This window comes from Ostrinia nubilalis, chromosome 10 (assembly GCF_963855985.1).
Source record: "Ostrinia nubilalis chromosome 10, ilOstNubi1.1, whole genome shotgun sequence".
NCBI classification, from domain to species: Eukaryota; Metazoa; Arthropoda; class Insecta; order Lepidoptera; family Crambidae; genus Ostrinia; species Ostrinia nubilalis.
Genome location: NC_087097.1, coordinates 6156765 through 6177850, shown reverse-complemented (window position 1 = coordinate 6177850; position 21086 = coordinate 6156765). Strand labels below are relative to the sequence as shown.

Sequence of the window (21086 nt, the reverse complement as noted above, 5' to 3'; positions counted from 1 at the left end):
CACTGGTATCCAACCAGTTGTTCACCCGTGCGTTGTGGTCCGCTTCCTCCATCACCGTGTCCACGTCCTCTTCTGAGTCGCTGTCTGCTTCCAGGGCGGCCACCTTGGCGGCCGCAAGCTTCACTTGCAGTCGCAGTAGCTCCTCCCTGGCTTCCAGTAACTTGCGGGTGCGCTTCGATTTTTTCGTTGTTGCCGTCGATCTCGGCGGCGCTGCTGTTGATCTCGCTGGCGCCGCGGGGCGCTCGAGCCGCGTCGGCCCCTGCTCCGCAGGGGGCGGCGACTCGGGCGACGATACTGGTCGGGTCCGTAGCTCAGCCTGGCGACGCTGCTCCTGCAGCGTTGGCTCTCCGGCTCCCGTTGCCGGCTGCGGCGGCCGCTGGTCTGTCCTCAGCGGCGGCTGCGCCGGCCCCAATGTTGACAGCGGCCGCTGGGCAGCTCTTCTCTGCTGCTCAGCCAGCGGCGGCTGCGCGGATGTGTGTGGCGGGGGCGCCTGCGTGCGCTCGCCCTGCCCCGGAGCGGCGCGCTGCACTGGCACGGTGCGGTGCGACGCCGTCGTCTCCGTCTGACTAGTCCCTTGTTCGTCCGCAACGGCAGTCGACATGGTGTACTCCGATGTACTCTCCGTGGCTCCGACTCTTGAACCTCCGCTGCGCGATCTTGTCACTGGCATTTTTCTGTCTTCAATTCTTCCAAAGTTTCTTCAACAACCCGACGTAATCCGGCTTCGTCAAGGACCAAAATGTGGGGTACGCCCCACGGGTTACTGGAGTTGCGCCTGGGAGTTGTTGAAGGCTCGAAGAAGAAGCGCCCGATGCAGAGATATCGCCGTCTCTCTCTCGCCGGTGTTCACGTAGCGGGGTAGCGGGGAGGGGGTGTAGTGAAATAACAACCCCTTATTTCTTGAGTGGGCTTGTACTGGCTGCTGTTGGCTTCTAGGGACTTCTTGTTTCTTAGTTGTTACTTCGTAGCTATCTTCAAGTGGACTGTGCTTTTGGTTTTTTTTTTTTTTTTTTTTTTTGAAGGGACGCGCGCTGGTAGCTTGAGGAGCTTTTCCAGCTTCACCGGGCAGAGTGGCGAGTACAGAAGGTACTCTAGCCGTTTGGCGATCGTCGGTGCGCGTGCCGACGAGGCCGAGTGCGGGCTTCGCGAAGCGAAGCCCAGGCTCGTCCGCGTCGGTCGCAGACCGACGTTCGCGATCGGGCCGTATCGAGCGCATAAGGCGCCCGATCAGTGGCGAACCCAACTAGAGGGTTGCCCACCGCGGTGTTGGACCAAAGTCCAGCCTACGGCGGGCTCACTCTAGTGGGCCCGATCGAGGGGACTACGGATGCGGCCTGAGGGCGCCACGGTAGGCTCGGACCTCGGCTCAGGCCGTGTCCGGGGGACGGATAGGGGAGAACCGGCCCGGTACATGTCTGTACCGTCCGAAATGGAAAGCAGGGCCTCGTACTCGCCGGCGAGTACGGTGTAACGAGCTACTGTGTTGTGGAGTAGTTGGCGTGCTTAAGGCAGTGATGTCTGTGTTCAGAAATTCGGTAATAGGATCGTCCGGGTCGTCTAGGACATGCCTGGGTCGTCGGTATTGGGCAGCGACATCTTTCTGGGGTGTATACGTGGCGGCGCTAACGATAAGAGGGTTCTTGTGGTTGATCGCTTTATCAAAGTAGCGGCGAGAGGCTTCTTTCATAAAGTGATCAATCGATGGGATCTCGAAATCTCTATGGAGATTCGTATTACGCACGAACCACGGGGCATCCGCGGCTCGGCGTAAGAATTTGTTTTGGAGGGTCTGGAATTTCTTAAGGTCTGTGCAGGAAGTGTGAGCAAACACCGGACTGGCGTAAGTCAACACTGGACGGATGCAGGTTTTGTAAATTGTCAACTTATTTCTAAGTGACAATTTACTTTTCCTTCCAACTAGGTGGTAGAGTCGGTGGATGTAGTGGTTCGCACGGCTCAAGACGCGTCTGAGGTGCGGAGCAAACGATAATCTCTGGTCGAGAGTGACACCTAAGTACTTGGCCTCACTTTTCCAAGGAATAGTTTGGTCAAATAAGGTGAGATGGGTGGGGACATTAGGACGAGTGCGAACCGGAGGACGTTTCGCAGACAAAGCCCTAGAAAAGTACACTGCTGCACTTTTTTCGGGATTTACCTCGATACGCCACTTCCTGAACCATTCGCCTAATTGTGTGACTGCGCGTTGGAGCGCCAAGATGACGTAATTGCGATTACGTCCGGACTTGTAGAGTGCGGTGTCGTCCGCAAAGAGGGCTAAATCCGTATTCGGATATTTGGGGATGTCATTGACGTACAATGAAAAGAGGATGGGCGAGAGCACGGAGCCCTGGGGGACTCCGGCTCTTATGGGGCGGGGGGAGGAGAGGGAGCCATCTACTCGGTAACGAAAGGTGCGATTCGATAAAAAGTCACGTAAGATGTGCACGAGACTGTCCGGCACACCGAGTTCGTAAAGCTTGTAAATCAAGCCATTGTGCCAGACTTTATCGAATGCCTTCGCTACGTCGAAGAATAGCACTCCTGTCCCTACGGGTGGCTTAGCAGTGAGGCCGCTAAGTATGTGCTCCGTTAAGCGGTGCACCTGTTGTACGCAGGAATGTGAGGCGCGGAAGCCAAACTGTTCGTTTATTAAGAGATTATTAGAAAAAACATAATCTCTTAATCGAGAGACAATTATACGTTCGTATAACTTACCCATGGTCTTTAAGAGACTGATAGGTCTGTAGCTTGTGGGGTCAGCCAGTTTCTTACCGGGCTTCGGGATGCCAATGACTTCTGCCTCTTTCCACGCGTCGGGAAAGATGCAGTGAGACATGGCCGCGTTGAAAATAGCAACCAAGAGGTATACTAGGGGGGCGGGCAGGGCGCGTAAGACTCTATTAGAGATACGGTCCGGGCCGGGGGCTTTGTTGGGACGGAAACCTTTGATTATCGTTCGCACCTCGTCGACGTTGGTCGGGTCTAGGGTTGTGGTCGGAGGGAGGGCGGCTCTTCGTTCGACTTCACTGTCCACCATGCGGAGGTGGGCAGAGTCTACTGGGAGGGTACTGGGGGAGCACTGTGCTTCTAGACTGTCGGCTAGACATTCGGCTTTGGCGTCGTCGTCAAACGCAAGCGTTTGATCGGGACGTAAAAGCGGTGGCGTGGACGCTACGGTGTCAGACTTAAAGGCTCTCGTCAACTTCCAATAGGCTTGGTGAGATGGCGAGATTTCTTTAAGTAGATCATCCCACTGATTGTTATGGAGTTCCGCGATACGAGCCTTGACAGCGCGCTGTAGGGAACGTAGGCGGACTCTGTTTTCCTCGGTTGGATAAGCGTCATAATCGCGAGTGGCTGCGTTCTTTGCCCTCAATAGTTCTCGCGCGTCGTCCGGCAACCTGAGACGGTGGTTAGCCATCGCAGGCACTTGCCTAGACGAGTCGCCGATGGCGACCGAGATGTGACTAGTGAGCGCATCGATCGCGTGAATAGTTTCGTGAGGCGAAACTATATCGTCGGGGATTGAGGACAGTTGTGGGCTCTGACAGTTCCCAAGTTTTACCTTGAGTTTGTCCCAGTCCACAATTGTCTTCATAGTGGGTGTAGACTCAGGAGAGCCTAGTTGTAGTACGACCGGGCGATGGTCAGAAGTGAGCGCGTGCATGGTTTCTATAGAGTGTAGGCGGAGGCCTATATTCTTTAGAATTGCCATGTCCAGAATGTCGGGCCGATGCTCGACATTGTAAGGATAGTGAGTGGGCGTCATAGGGACTAAGATGTCAAAGATGAGTTCCTCAGAGAGTTCGCTTAACATGTTGCCATTGGCAGTGGATGTTACGCAACCCCAATGAGTGTGTTTGCTATTAAAGTCGCCGCCAAGAATGACTGCACTATTCATAGCAAAGAGGGCCTGAAAGTCGCTCCTTAAGGGAGTCTTGTTCGGGGAGAGGTAAACCGAGCCGATGAGGATGGGCTCGTGTCCAGTCATGGCTAGCCGACAGAGTGAGACTTCTAGGTTAGAGAGAGAAGGGGGATCGACTAAAGCACAGTGCAGAGAACGCTTATAATAAATAAGCGTGCCGCCGCCACGTGTGGGCCTATCGTGTCTAATGATATTGTAGTTCGCTATCCTAGGATTGCGAATAGAGGGTGTTAGGAGGGTCTCTTGAACCAGAAAGATGTCGACCTGGTGGTCGGTAAGGAACTGAGTGACCTCGTCCTTCTGCTGTCTAAGACCGTTAGCGTTGAAAAATGCTAAGGTAATTGACCGGGGTTTGATCCTAGCGGTGGGGTTAGCCATTACGGAGCGTGGAAAGAGGAGATAGCGTAGCAAAAGTCTACGTGTTCGGCGAGGATAGATAACCTATCCATGATGTTGCCTTCGCCATTAGTCGCGCGCAGTTTTGCGGCGATCACAAACATCTCGCCGACATTAATTTGGCCAAAGAAGTCTCTGACCAATTTAATGTCAGCCGCAGGTGAATGTGTAGGCTGGGGCTTGGCCTGAGGGGCCGGGACTTTGTGGGCTGGTGCCTTAGGGGCAGGGGGACTAGGGTTAGGCGCCTGATGGGTAGGTGCCTTTGGCGTAGCCTTAGGGGCTGGGTGGGGTTGAGGAGCCTGCTGGGGCGCGGGTGGGGCCACAGCTGTTTGGGCGGGTGCGGGAGTAAGGCTGGCTGCCTGGGTGTAGGCCAGAGGCCTAGCCCAAGCATTGGGCCTATTGGGACGGAGGCTAGGAGCCTCACTTGCTACCGCAAAGTTGCGAGTAGCATTGATCTGCCTGGGGGCAGAGGGGATGGGGGCACGCGGCTGAGTGCGTGGGGCCCGGGGACAACCGCGATAATTCGCAGGATGACCCTGGGTACCACACAGTATGCAGCTCGGTGGTTCGGTGGCTGTGGCCTTGTCACGGACACAGTCGGCTGTGCCGTGATCGCCTAGGCACTTGACGCACCTAGGACGGGCGTGACAATTACGGGCAGCGTGCCCGTAATGTTGACAGCGGTGGCACTGGCCGGGAGCGCCGCGCTTTCGGGGTGGCTCAACTTTGAGCCCGGAGATGAAGCAAACCGATTTCAAGTTGAAAATCGATTTCGCTTCGTCGGAATAGTCCAAGACTACTTGGACAAGGTCAAAAGGTTCACGTGTACGAGTCCTGTACAGACGATGAACCTGTTTGACGGGGAAGTTTTGGGCCTTGAGGTCGGCCAAGATGGAGTGGAGGCGGAGTCTAGCTCCTTGGGAATGCCACGGATAACAACCCGCAGCTCCCTTTCCTCCTCGCGGGGGAAAGTATGATAACCGATACGGTTCTCATCTAGGAAACGCGTTAGGGCTCGGTGCTCGTCGGAGGTGGACAAGGACACCTTAATTCCTACGTTGCACGACTTAGCGTGCGAGAAGTTAATATGACGCTCCTTGAGCGCGCCGGAAATCTTGTTCCAGGACGCCTTGTCCTGGACAAAGACTGGGGGGACTCTGACAGTCCGCCCTGTGCTCGACTGCGAGCCGGATGGCTGGGAAGATTGCGAGGGCTGAGAGAGGCCCGAGTTGGCCTTCAGCGCCTTCGCAGGGGGGGAAGGAGGGGGAGAGGCCGCGGATTTGCGGGTCCTCTTCGGACGACTGACGGTGGTGAAGCCACCGTCATCGGCGTCTGAGACAGAGTCACATTCCATGTCCCTACTGGGGGCATGGGATTGGTGATCTATCACAATAGAGTGCTCGTTCGTGAGCGGGATTGGTAGAGGGGCCGAGTTCGGATCGCACATGGCGTCCTCGGGACATGAAGGGGAAGCAGGCTCCTCATACACAGAGCTTGCGAGGGTCTTTGCCCGTATGTGGGCTTTAAACCCGGAGAGGACCTCCGGGTGAGTGGCCCGGAGGAACTTCAAGAGTTCCTCCGTGTCCATGGCATGGAGGGTGTATTCGCGACGCGTGAATCTACGCCGGTTCGCAAGTCGCAACCACCGAGAAGAGCCGGCAAGAAACTCGGTGGTTATAGCGGTGTGTAAGTCCCGCACAGTCGGTGTAAACCGTGCGGGGTGAGTGGGAAAAGTGTGCCCTAACCAATGTAACTACGCCGCAACGTAGCAACGCCGCGACGTAGGGTGAGTACCTACTCCTAGCAGTCCTTCAGGAGGGCCCCGGTCGCAAAAACAACCAGGGATACGCTCCTTCAGGGATGGAAAGTAGGGAGGGGTAGGGGGGGTCACGCCCGGCAGTGAAAAGACTGTGAAACCGAGTGTCTCAAGGGCGAGGAGGAACGCCTCACCCTCTCAAACGTGCCTTCCAGGAGGCCAAGGTTCACAGCCTAATATACCGGCGGCGGCAGGAAATTTCAGCGCCTTGAAAAAGGCACTGTCGGTCGCTCCCAATCGAACCGAACCGCCTTTAGAAAGGCGTTTAACTACGCTTGTTCGTTATCACCGTTAGGTATCCCAAGCGCAGCCGCGGGCAAGCCACGTAATTGTGACAAAACACCACAGAAACAAGACTCGCAGAGCGAGGGCGATAAGCTCGAGGAACTCGGAGCGCAGCGCATGCGAGCGGGCGGGCGAGGCGGAGCGCACGTCCGTACCGTGCGAGCGATGCGAAGCGAATCACTCATCACTGTGCTTTTGGCTCGGACCACCGCTATATTTGGGCCCACCATGCCACTCTCCACTAGTGACGCCTACGCATTAATCTAACGCCGTATCGCGTGCCTCCGTGCGACAAGGACGGAGCGAGTGCGAGCGAGACGCAGTACGGTGTGAGCGAGGGCCGCTAGTGGGAGCGAGACAACAAATGCTTGCTTTTTCTCTCCAAAAGGCAATACCGTAAAGCGATTACGGCTCTATTTCCGATATGTCTGTCTCTGTCCTCCGTCGGAGGGTGAGTACCTATTTGCCTATCCGTTCTAACTTCCTATTTTTCCTACCTATTTGTCCCTTTCTAAATGAAGCCAACACCAACAACAAGTTAATTTATTTTCATTCCAAATACAATTTACATGTTCAGAGTAAACAAATATCAAATAACGATTAACTATACACAATTAACAAATACAAAAAGACACGAGCAATAAAGACACGATATAAAATAAAAGACAATAGAACACAGTACAAACAAAATGACTTAACACAATCTTACATGAATGTGAAGCTCAAGAAATACAACAAAACACTATATAATTCAAATGACAGATAAAGATAACAATTGCCTACTTTTCTGGCCTAGCTTATCTTTATTGCACAAACAACATACATCTCTGTGTCTATTTCTAACGCTATTTCTTTATACATTGCAGGGTCTATTATAAGCTACGAAACGAATACCAAAACAAACTTATTTATATTTACATCTATTACGAACGTTCTGTACAGTAAGTATTGCTGCAATTAATTTTTCAACTTGAGAATCGACTGATTTAGGTAAGTTCGACCCCACAACTAACCTTTCACTGCCGGGTGACTGCTTCAACTACTGAGCTACATAAATTTACATAGGTACCTCATCCAAATGAAGTGATTTTTACGCTTTGCCGCAGCAGTGCAGCCTTTCAAATAAAAATAAACATGTAGGTACCTACTTACTTTGTTTCTGAATCTACCAGTAGCAAGAGCTTTTTTCAATAAGTTACTCTATTAATCTGCCGAATTAACTTGTTCAATTGATTTTACACGGTTATCAGCGTGCTCAGGAACTGTAACAAGATTCTAATTACAACATCCGTCTTATCTCACACTGATCTAACAAAAAATACAGCACTATCCTTATCCCTTTTGACTTAAAGCTTACTTTTCCTTGTCTCATTACACATGTCAGAGGTTTTGTTAAGTCCCGGAAAATTAGGGTTCTATCCTATTGAATTAGCTCTAGGGGCGTAGACAATGGCACTATACTTACTTCTTTGTGGCTACTCCGTGTTGGCTTAATCTTGGAAAGAGACACAAGTAGGTTGGTAATATTAAGCCTCACTCAGCTTATTACAACCAAATATAATATTTTTGTAGTCATGTGGTCCTAATTTTTTCCTTTAGATATAATTGCGAAATGTGTTACGGAAGCATGGAAAATAATTATAATTACTGACGGGATTGCTACTGTTGCAAGCGCCATGGTCACGGAGTAAGCTCTAGATAGTAATTATGTTAGTGACCATGAAAGTTTAAAACAATGTAAAGCATGGAAAATGTTTTTTTTATGTGACATGAGGCAAACGAAACATGACATGGTAACGCTAGTTACATTTAAGTACTCGTAGGTATTTAGATTTATTTACCGAAGTTCAGATTTAACCCTGCCTTGGAGTCTCAAAAATGAATATTTGTCTCTTGCTTAAACTGGAAAGTTGCTCTCTCGCTTCTCGAGCCATATTGTATACTCAAACTAACATCCAAAAGATTTAAATGATAAAAATTAAACATACCAGTCTGTTCGGCTCCTTCAGCTATAAAAATAAAGAGGTCGAGTTGACCACAAGCGATATAAAGACCATATAACCCCAATAACTCAAATAAAAACTTTACGTGATATATTGTCTGTACTAGCTTTCAGGAACTAACCGCTATGCAGTAGATATCTCATTTCAGTGGCCAATGAAAAAGTTTTAACGTCCAAACATGATATAGCTTGGGTGTGCATTTTCTGATATCTTGTACGAGCGATCGTAAAGTCACCAGAGAAGTTATGAGCGGTTCACTAAATCTTTATTGGAGCTCGAATTGGCGATTGATTTATGAATGCTTAGTCTAGTGAAGTGAGTATTGAAAGAACCGTAAAACGGTTGTTTGAAGAGGTCGTTGGGTTTGTTATTCAGCAAGTTGTCCACGTTTAGTGCTTTCTGACTGTCTTAGTTTATGCAGTCATGCTTAACATAGTATTCAAGGCATTTTCATTTTTTTGTCAGCAACTGAAAAATCCAATTTTAACTGCGATAAGATTTAAAGATATGTTTAACACGATTTACTTACGATAGTATTGCTGAAAACTATTCCATTATAAAAATCGAGCTCCGAGTTCTAGTTAATCCAATTCCTCAAGATTACAATTAAATTGGCTTTTAAACAATAGAAAAAGAAAGAAAATTATTAATGTAATTTATTATTTCGTAAAAAATAGAACCCAGATTAGAGCCAATAAGATGCTATTATTCCGCTGTTACAAATTGATTGATTTGATTATCGTAACCCAAATGAAATAAAGTATTTCTAATATCAATCTCCAATCATGCGTTACGAATTTGAGTGGTTAGGTACGTGAATTCGTATTTCTCTCAATGAAATAATATAATGTGTGCGGCAGGCGAAATGGAAATGGGGGCATTCTCTAAACGTCCCCAGAATTCGGAATGTCGAGTAGTTTTCCGAATGCTATGACGTGCACGCCCGATGTGCCAAGTCTGCAAAGTGGCATAAGCCCAAACAAATTGACCGGGCATGGTCCATTTGCGGTGCCTTTCTGCGCTTTTAGCCGTTTTTTCCCTGCTCGAAAATTTACGTTCGATGCAAGAAGCTTTTGCATAATGTCACCTACCTCTGTGAATTTAACATGCGTTTTCGATAAAGTCACACCAACTGATTCGCTCGTTTCTGGTTTCTAGAGCGTTTTCTTTAATAAACACGGGTAAATGTAAATTGACCAAACGTCCTGAAGATCTGTATTATGAAGGCGGCTATCGTTACATTTGAAAATTGCTGAAAAAGGACTCCTTTTTGTTGTCTCGGTTATGAGTTATTGCACGTTTTAACATTAATTATTCGGGTGACAATACATTAGGTTAAACAGTTTGTCATCTTTTAAACAGTTGTAAAACGTGCTATTTTGCTATACTTTCAGTCTAATCTGTTGTTCACCAAAATGCTTATCATTTAATTAGTTCATTCCAAATTGTATGACGAGTAACAATCAGATTTTATCCAAAATGGTCAAATACATAAATCATCCGTGCCATATCCATCACGTTCGGAGCACACCCATCGTCAAATTACGTGGAATGAAAAAATCATTCGTATGGTTATTGTATTTTATATTTCGGTATTTCCTTTCCGAGGGTCCGCTCTTCAAACCGGCTTATCTGCCCCGCTAATAAAAGCACCCGGTTTTGCTTGAGGAAAATGATTCTGAATGTAGATTTTCCAAAGTTAGTACCTAAACTGCTGAAAACTTTTCCCAATTTTTTCAGCAATGATAGATAAGTATGATATTCCTATTCAGTACTACAGTCCTAAATAATCATTCTAGTGTTAATTTTGACAGTAACTTAAAAACTTTTGATGAGAGCTACTTAATAACACTTTCAACTCTTTCTTGCCTACTTGGAATTACCCCCATAATATAAGTAGTAAGGAGAGAGGATTCTTCATTCCTTTTATAATTTTCTTCTCAAAACAAATCAATAATTTCATTTAATTTATTGATCTAGAACAACAAAAGAAACCAATACGAAATAAACAGCCAAAAGGATAAATAAACATCCTTACTGTCGAATTGATTGATATTAGATAGCATTTTTATGAGAATCGCGGGTATATAAGTAATCCTCCATTTGAGATGAGATGAATCCGATATCATTGTGGGCCCTACAAAGGAAAATACGAATTCAATACATACACTATGAGCACAAAATAGGGTCATGCGTTTAGAAGAGTCTACCTACTTATGAAATTAATTATTGAAGATTTTCCTTTGGAGTGGTTGGAGTTTTAGAGGTATAGAGATATGCTATTAGATTTATTTGTAACAAAATTTTCAGACACTGATAAAGCAAAAGGTGAAACCTACTATCTTAGATTTAACTAGGTAACTTATAGTTTATGTAATGTCTGTCTACCTACTCGTACCAACTACTGATATACTAGAAAGCCGATGATACTCAGTAGCTAATGTATTTAACACTTTCCTTGACGCGATGCCATGATGGTGTGAAAAGTAGGAGATTCAAAGTATCTACTTATTACACACTGTTGAACAGAATTGTACTTGCATAATCTGTTGTACTGTAATATAGCTTTAAAAACGAATGAGGTGACTTATAAACAGCTAGGCTCAATCGGATATCCATTGATTCTCAATCCCCTTTCAAATGGCATTTGTCCCAAACTTGATGTATCCCCCTGACCTGTGGTTGCGCCTAGGGGGTTTAGGGGGTTTCTACGCTAATTACACGCTGTACCAGATTATCAACTCCATCGAACCTTTGATCTCTGCCCAACCCGTATCAAATCCAGCTTCAAACCGCTGAACTATAATCCTGCCCGGCGGACACTCGACGCAATATTTGTGTTTCATTTTGCGCGTTAACGATGTTTTTAATCCTCCGCGCTGGACGCCCATTATCGGAGCACAGGGCGGCAAATACAGACGGCTGACTGTATCACGGAAAGACATTGGGAGCAGTCGCTTTGTAATTGGAAGGCGATTTTGTTATAAGCAGAGTTAACACACCAGGTTTTAGTGGATTCAAGCCCCAAATGTTTCTACCTGAGCTCAGTAGCGGCGTAAGAGGGGGGCGGTGGGGGCGGTCCGCCCCGGGTGCCAAGCATCAGGGGGTGACACAAGTCGCGCAGATTAGTACTCACTGGCGCATCTGCATGGCAAGTTTGCAGTCTATATCATAATACGGGGGGAAAGGGGTGCGATTGTCTTTCAATCTTCGAATCGGTAGGTTAACCCTGGGGGGTACCAGGGGGTGCCTTAGGACCCCCCTGGTACCCCCCAGGTATGACGGGGGGGGTGATCGCCCCGGGTACCAACCCATGCTACGCCGCCACTGCCTGAGCTTAGGTAATAATGAGGATCAGTACTGTTGTAGAAAATTCAATAAAACTAGTATCTACGTTAATCTTTAAGACATAAGAAAGATATATCTTTTTGAATTATCCAAATCGGACCATTACTTACGAAGATATTAAGTAATAAACATAGGCCGTTTTTGCCGCTAAAAGTCAACGTACGCAGGACCGCGTGACGTCACTATATCCGAATCGAGCGCAGCCGGCGTACTATTGGGATGGAAAATATTTTTTTCCAGCTAAACTATCAGTTTTAGAAAAAAACTTTTAATAACATTTATTCAAGAAAATAAAGTAACCTATCGACCAGTAATTAAAAAAAATAAAAATTGTGAAAAATAAGTATCGCTATGTCCAAAAACCACATTTTTATAGGATTCGATGGAATGCGGAGACGCGGTTGGGGAGAGTGTAACTTTATGATTGTTTGTATTGAACATAATAATACATAATATGAGTGCTAATACGACATACGTAGCGTGGGCAGGCCTCCCACTAGGTGGACCGACGATCTGGTAAAGGTCGCGGGAAGTACCTGGATGCAAGCGGCGCAGGACCGGTCTTTGTGGAAATCCTTGGGGGAGGCCTTTGTCCAGCAGTGGACGTCTTTCGGCTGAAACGAACGAACGAAACGAGTGCTAATACCCAGTTTCTGGCCTAGAGGGGGGGAAGTCATACCCAGCTTATAGCCTGGGGGGAGGGGCAAGCCTTACCCAGCTTCTGGCCTTGGTAAGAGGGGGGAGAGGCAAGTCATGCCCCAGTTTCTGGCCTAGGAGGGGGGGGGGGGGGGGGGGTTAGTCATACCCAGCTTCTGGCCGAGGGGGAGTCATACCTAGCTTATGCTTATGGACTGGGGGGAGGGCCTTGCCTTACCCAGCTTCTGGCCCGGGGGGAAGGGGGGGGGGGTCAAGTCATAACCAGTTTCTGGTTCTGGCCTGGGGGGGGGGGGGGGGTAAGTCATACCCAGCTTCTGGCCTAGGGAGAGTCGTACCCAGTTTCTGGCCTGGGGGGGGGGGGGGGGGTAAATCATACCCGACTTCTGGCCGAGGGGGAAGTCATGCCCAGCTTATGACCTGGGGAGAGGAGAGGGGCGGGGGAGTCATACCCAGCTTCTAGGCTAAGATTAAATAGATTTCCAGGAGGGAGCAGCTGGCCCGCCCATGAGAACGGCGAATAGATAGGTAGGTACGTAGGTTTAACTCAGAAAAACTAAATAACAGGTAGGTATTGCGTGTACATCGAAATCATCTTCATAGCAATGTCTTGTAGCCTAGGCAGAGTGCATCTGCCTCAGCTATACTTATTGTTAGAAGTAAATAAATTAATACTTATACATTTTTATATTTTACTTGGACGAAGATATGACTCTAACAACACTTATGAACACTTTATTTGAATAAATCGCCAAATATACCACCGCGGAGACCCTAATCGCGTCTCCGCGTTCCATTGAATCGTATGAGCGTATGGATTTTTTGCGATATTTTTCACAATTTCTATTTTAAAAAATTACCTATCGATAGCTTACTGTATTCTGATGAATAAATGTCATAACAAGTTTTTCTCTAAAACTGATAGTTTGGCTAGAAAAAAATATTTTCTATCCACGCAGTACGCCGGCAGCGTTCGGATCGGATATAGTGACGTCATCGGTCCCGCGCCGGGCAGTCAGTGAACTTTTTTAGTAATTTGGCCATAACTTCGTCAATTTTTGTCGTAGAACAAAAATTTTTGGACTGTATATTAAGGATTTCTTAGACCTATAAATCTGCATTCACAGCTAAAAATCGAAATGATCCTCATTGTGTTGTGATCCAGTCCTGTGCCCATTAGTGGCCATCGCCTGAAGTAACTTTTTATTATCTTATCGGTCTATCTCTACTCTGTTTTCTAAAGCTGTATATTGGTTAAGTATACCAGTACATGGTAAGTTGCAGAATGTGTAACTTAGATTAAATTAGATTTACCTACTTTCATCGTCGCGGTACCATGAAGTCTACTCTACTCCAATAAAAGCCATAGTAATAGCGACTAATGGCCATCAATAAGTAATAGTACCCCTATTTGATCTGTGCTCCACAGATCATGAACGGTATGAATATGCTGAATATATTGCTGGATGCTTTGTGCGTATTTGGAGATCCAACCTTTTTTCGGTGCGAGTGCTTTGGAATTAAGTTTTTATGTACTTATACCAAGGATGCTTGTTAAAATTCGATCGATGCAGAAAACAAGTTAACCTGTACAGTTTCCTGGTGTAAGTACCTAAAGAGAGTAATAGGTGTGTACCTTCTTACCTACTTAATATTGTTGGGGTCTAGTGGTAAGGTTACTTGTCTCAGACCTCAAGGACCCCTGGGTCTCAGGTTACGATTCCCAGAGTGCCAAAATTTTCTGCTCGTGGGTGATCTTAGTTCAAGGCAAGGCAATTAGGCAAGCTAATTAAGTTATAATATCAATGTTAATGAATTGCAGGCCTAGAATTTTGTGCCTAGAGCTTCTGCGTTGTGGCATAGAAAAACTCTGATTGGGGATTATAAAATCCATTTGGGCTGACAGACAGTGCACTACCTAGATGGCTAATTCTAGCTCATACATAACATGTTTTAAACATCAACAGTTGATACCTACTGATCACTGGTCTTTAGGTCTACCCACTTATCCACAATACCTACCATTCGCGAGAAGGTACACAGAGAAGACCAAAATAATGACTCGAATATCTATTTTCCTTAGTCCTTTGCCCGATATGGAAACATTATTTTATGCAGCTGAATGGCTTCATTTGCATGGGGAAATATCGTCGAGATGGAGTGGACTGGCGTAAGTAGGTATAATACGGTTGCCAGCCTCAGAGTAAGATTACCCCAACTTTTGTTGGGGTAATCTTAAATCTATACCGTCTGAGCAGTCGCCAGTCCTCAAAAAAGTCATCAAGCTAGCTCATTATTAAATTCAGTATTAGCTCATTATTAGTGCCTGAATTTGTGAGTTATTTTTTTCAAATAATGGTTGCCTGGAGGACATCACTTCTTAGCAATAAGACCTAAATTGGACCCCAGGTAATTCTGTATTTCTTTTATTTGACAGTTTTGTGTGGTATAAGAGCCCACAAGTCTCTAAAGCTCCACATTTCGAGGAAAATTTCTACACTGGCAACATTAACAAATATTGCATACGTTCCCATCGTATAACAGGCACCTACTTACACGTCGTTTTCTTATTGGGTGTATTCGTTTGTGCGACAAAACTGGACGTTGCCTTTCATAGCTACCGGTTTCAAATCGAAATTTTATTGGAAATGCACAAAACACATTTTTAGTGCTTCCACTGAAGTGTGCTCGTAAACGTATTCGAGTGAAAAGCTTTACTTTTCCTTTTCTTAGCTAAGAGTTCATCTTTTGACTAGTTTGACTAGGAAATAAATCCTTCGTTACTTATTTCCTAGTCAAACGGGGAAAATTCCAGAATACCTATCCAAGAACCTAGTTCATCTGAGTTGATTACCTACCTAATGAGTGCTTGCATTATGCTGATTCAACTAACTGAAACGTGAATACAATTTGGAATGGGGAGGGGAGAGGCAGACCTTGTAGGGCCCATTGGAGTAGGTATGGATAATGGCAACGTAAGGGGCACTGCCATTGACAGAGGGGGCGTTATAATAAATTGTCGTTCGCTTATAAATAAAATTACTAGTAAAATAAAACGCAGAATTCATTAAAAATACTCTATTATAAAAATAAACCTAACTACACTCAATAAGAGTAGTTTTCGGGAGGGTGATGAGGGGGAAACGGCGGATGTCCGAACGGCGGCGGTCCTCGCGGCGGGAATTGGGGTCTGAAAGAGGGAGGGGGCGGTCTCCAGGGAGGGGGAGGTCTGGCCCCGGGCGGGGGAGGGGGTCCGAAGCCGGGGGGTCCGAAGGGGGGAGGGGGGAAGTGGTGGAAAGGGGGAGGGGGGTGGCGGTGGTCCAGGGGGAGGCGGTGGGCCTGGCGGAGGCATGGATGACGGCGGTGGAGGGGGTGCCGCCATAGGGAGATAGGCAGACCTGGTAGGGCCCATTAGGGTAGGTATGGATGAGGGATGTTATGGATATCCGTAACCGTAACCGAAACCGGTATATTATTCCTATATCCGTAACCGTATCCATAACCAAAACTACATATCCATAACATCCCTAGTACGGATAATGGCAACGTAAGGGGCACTGCCATTGACAGAGGGGGCGTTATAATAAATTGTCGTTCGCTTATGAATAAAATTACTAGTAAAATAAAACGCAGAATTCATTAAAAATACTCTATTATAAAAATAAACCTAACTACACTCAATAAGAGTAGTTTTCGGGAGGATGATGAGGGGGGAACGGCGGATGTCCGAACGGCGGCGGTCCTCGCGGTGGGAATTGGGGCCTGAAAGAGGGAGGGGGCGGTCTCCAGGGAGGGGGAGGTCTGGCCCCGGGCGGGGGAGGGGGTCCAAAGCCGGGGGGTCCGAAGGGAGGAGGGGGGAAGTGATGGAAGGGGGGAGGGGGCGGCGGTGGACCAGGGGGAGGCGGTGGGCCTGGCGGAGGCATGGATGACGGTGGTGGAGGGGGTGCCGCCATAGGTAGAGAGGCAGACCTGGTAGGGCCCATTAGGGTAGGTATGGATGAGGGATGTTATGGATATCCGTGACCGTAACCGAAACTTTCGGATATCCGAAATAAAAAAATATCCGAATCTGTAACCGAAACCGGTATAATATTATTCCTATATCCGTAACCGTATCCATAACCGAAACTACATATCCATAACATCCCTAGTATGGATAATGGCAACGTAAGGGGTACTGCAATTGACAGGATGGGGCGTTGTTGTAATAAAATTAATGATCGTTTGCTTATGAATAAAATTACGAATACTTAGTAAAATAAAACGCAGAATTCATTAAAAATACTCTATTATAAAAATAACCTAACTACACTCAATAAGAGTAGTTTTCGGGAGGATGATGTGGGGGGAATGGCGGATGTCCGAACGGCGGCGGTCCTCGCGGTGGGAATTGGGGCCTGAAAGAGGGAGGGGGCGGTCTCCAGGGAGGGGGAGGTCTGGCTCCGGGCGGGGGAGGGGGTCCAAAGCCGGGGGGTCCGAAGGGGGGAGGGGGGAAGTGGTGGAAGGGGGGAGGGGGGTGGCGGTGGACCAGGGGGAGGTGGTGGGCCTGGCGGAGGCATGGATGACGGTGGTGGAGGGGGTGCCGCCATAGGGAGAGGCAGACCTGGTAGGCCCATTAGGGTAGGTATGGATCAGGGATATTATGGATATCCGTAACCGTAACCGAAACCGGTATATTATTCCTATATCCGTAACCGTATCCATAACCAAAACTACATAGTATGGATAATGGCAACGTAAGGGGCACTGCCATTGACAGAGGGGGCGTTATAATAAATTGTCGTTCGCTTATGAATAAAATTACTAGTAAAATGAAACGCAGTATTCATTAAAAATACTCTATTATAAAAAATAACCTAACTACCCTCAATAAGAGTAGTTTTCGGGAGGATGATGAGGGGGGAACGGCGGATGTCCGAACGGCGGCGGTCCTCGCGGCGGGAATTGTTGCCAGAAAGGGCGTTATATTATAATAAATTGTCGTTCGCTTATAATAAAATTAGTAGTAAAATAAAACGCAGAATTCATTAAAAATACTCTATTATAAAAATAAACCTAACTACACTCAATAAGAGTAGTTTTCGGGAGGATGATGTGGGGGGAATGGCGGATGTCCGAACGGCGGCGGTCCTCGCGGCGGGAATTGGGGCCTGAAAGAGGGAGGGGGCGGTCTCCAGGGAGGGGGAGGTCTGGCCCCGGGCGGGGGAGGGGGTCCAAAGCCGGGGGGTCCGAATGGGGGAGGGGGGAAGTGGTGGAAGGGGGGTGGGGGTGGCGGTGGACCAGGGGGAGGCGGTGGGCCTGGTGGAGGCATGGATGACGGCGGTGGAGGGGGGTGCCGCCATTGGCAGAGGGGGCGGTGGTCGAGCCCCCATCGGTGGGCCTGGGGGAGGCATAGGAGTTGGGGTAGGGGGCGGAGGGGGCGCCATTAGGACTGGTCCCATCATCGTTGGAGGAGCGTCCGCGAAGAGCTGATGAGGCCTGTCCGCGTGCGATAGAGGATTCTGGGCGGCGAGCAATCTGGAACGAATAAAAAGTTTGTAACATAATGTACAATGAGAAAAGGTAGACTTATTAAAGTCACATTTTGGTCTTGATGATGTAACATGATAAGCAAAAGCAAGAGCTATAGCAATTCAAGTTTAGTCTTTTATTAAAACGGTACTATGGTTTTCAATGGGAGTTCCTCCTAATAGGGGATTTAATCCTAGTAGATTAACAGATTAACTACAGTTTCAATTTACACAATGTTCTTCTATATTTTTAGAATATTTCAGGCTATTTACTATTATATTCAATGTGGATAATATTTCAATATACTTATTCATTGTTTCTGTACAATTATACGGAATATTTATTTAAAATTGATCTACATTTAACATAAACATAAATAAATCACTCTAGTTACCTTTCCGCTGCAGAACCGTGCCTCTCTCCTTTCACATCCTTCTTGAAGGCGTACGACACTGATATGGGCCTGTTGCATAGATACTGGTTGTTCATCGCTTCTATAGCAGCGTCTGATGCCTCGAATGATGCGAAGTTTATGAAGGCGAAGGCCTTTGAATTGCCAGTTTCTGGGTCTCGCATTACCTGGAAAATAAAAGAAACAAAATTAGTATGAGTAAAGCAAATGTTGTAAGTTGATGACTTGTAAATTACACTATTAACTGTTAATGAACAGATATTTTTATTGCCATAAATTATGATTAAGAAGTGTATAGCAGAAATGTGAATTGAACACTTCAAATATTATAATATTATAAGTAATCCTATGGCTATTGATTCTAAATTCCATAGGCTGCTTACAGTAGTTTTATTAGGACTGGTAGCCAGCTGGCAAAATTGCAGTCTGGATGTCACAACTCAATTGCAGTTGGAATTGGAATGCAGTTTTAATGAATTCACACTAACCGGAAAGTAATTTAACTTACATTTTAGACAGATTACAGTTGGATCAATCACATCTGTCTGTAGCCTGCAGTTGTTAAAGCAGACCTGACAAAAATACTGTATTGAATTGAAGCTGTTCAACAATAATCAATAATTACCTTTGGTGTTTGTAATATGACTCCAAATGCAGAGAATGTGTCGTATAGTAGTTTTTCATCCACTTCCGGATCTAAGTTTCCTATGAACACATTGGCTCCTACATCTAAATTCTTCTGATGGGCAGATGCTTTGTTCACTCTTACTGGCTTGCCATAGAGTTTTATCATGTTCATCACCTGTGAAATAGATTTATTAAATGATTGGAAATGTGATTTAAAAGTAATGTCAAGAAAGTATATAAATTGGAGTCAGTTATAAAGGAGCAGCGAATTAGTGAATAAATTGAGTCACTTTTTAGTACAACAGTATAAAAACAGATAAACATCGACTGAATAAAAGTACATACTCATTTCGACAAAAATCAGTTTCATAAAATATTATAAATACTTTCCCCCTAACTAATAAAACTTACACGCTCGTTGAACAGTGTTTTAAAGTGACGTTTAGTATGGAAATGTCATTTTAAAACAGTGTTCAACAATTGTGTAACTACACTCGACAGCAAATAAATCGCACCACCCGCGACGCGAACTTTAAAGATTTTCTTTTGACACAATAATGGTGCCCCAACAATATTGGTGTTATTTGAAAGCCCAATAAATATCCTTAAAGAAAAACACATTTAATTTCTTAATAAATGATTAACATATACCATAAATGTGACTTGAAAAAAGACCTCACTTTGGGCTCACCTCTGGGATCAATTAGACCAAATTTTATGGTTATAAAACCAAATAATGATCTCACGTGTCCTCTTTAACAGATGGATAGCGATTAATCCCAACTTAACAGTTTTATAGCCATAAAAGTTGGCTTAAGCGTAACTATCTATTTTTTGAAGAAGTGACTCTGGATCCTTATAAAGAAACATTTTTGGGGTAAAAACCTTTCCTATAATGAAATGAAGTTTAGAACTAGGCTTTTGAATGGTACCAATATTGGTGTGAAGTAGGGGATGCATACGTTTGAAAGTGCTTGTCGCGGGTGGTGCGATTTATTTGCTGTCGAGTGTATTTATTAGTAAGGGGGTGTATTTTTAAACCCGTCAAAATCTTTGTGAGCCTAAGTTAGGTAGCAATAGGGTTAATTTTTATGTAAACTCATTTTTATAAAGATTCTCCCGCATCACTACTTTTACTCTTTTTCTTGCCAAGTTACAAAAAACTTTTGCTAGCAATTACCTTTATTGCATAATCAGCATCTTCCTCTCCCATGAATTCCACAAATCCATATCCTTGGTGAGTCTGTGTCACCCTATCCTTTGGCATATGCACATTCACTGGAAACAAAAATACCACACAATTTTAATTGTGTGCAGTGGTATTTACCACACGAAAGGCATACCTAATACACAGCTATTCTATAACTATAGTCTATGTTTCAGAATTAAATCAAAATATCACCATATTAGTCATAGTAATTGCAAATTTATATTAAAATGTCTGATTGTAATCTTACCAACTGGTCCAGCTTGAACAAACAGTTCCCAGAGCAGGGTTTCCGAAACTCTGTCATCAAGGCCTCCCACATAGATGGTGGCATCTGGAAACAGATAATTGAATGGAAAAATAGTTAATTTATTAGAAATTTAAGGATATTGAGGTTGGCATCAACAAAATATTGAACTTAACCTCAAAAGCAAGAAACTCATCTGAAAAAGTCGTCTTTAAGGATAGCGCAGGTGCAGATAACATTTTATAAAGACAGTCTTGGCATCGCTTATTATAATAAATAAGGTTTTGTAAGTTTAATTTATTAAATTCCATCTAAATTACCTTGATTTCGCTCAGCAATCGGTCCCGCTGCCATTTTATTGTGACAGCAGTTCAGTTTTGACATTCTTTTTTTTATGGCGGCGTCATCATCATCGATAACGTTCGGAAATACGTAATACTCAACTTGAAGCTAATTTATTCGACCATTGTGCGAGGGCGCTGTAATCGGCGGAGATAAAAATAAAAAAAGTTTTTTTCTTATACAGGCTGTCCCAAAAATAGGACGTAATAAAATTAATTGACTAGAACTAGACATAAAAAAATTAACTACAGACTTTATCAGCCCCCCTAGTCAAGTTACACTTTTTGATCGAATCGAAAATCGAATCCGTTAA

The 21086-nt window shown here is 45.7% G+C and overlaps 1 protein-coding gene across 1 annotated transcript; it reads right to left on the bottom strand.

The window, feature by feature from the left end:
* Positions 1-17251: 17251 nt before the first annotated feature.
* Positions 17252-20828, bottom strand: LOC135075540 (splicing factor 3B subunit 4-like). Its single transcript, XM_063969963.1, is given in 7 exon segments — positions 17252-17759; positions 17761-17944; positions 18333-18517; positions 18976-19152; positions 20158-20255; positions 20435-20518; positions 20752-20828. Coding segments are annotated over 7 exon segments (1059 nt in total). The 5' UTR covers positions 20816-20828; the 3' UTR covers positions 17252-17492.
* Between the last annotated feature and the right edge of the window lie 258 nt (positions 20829-21086).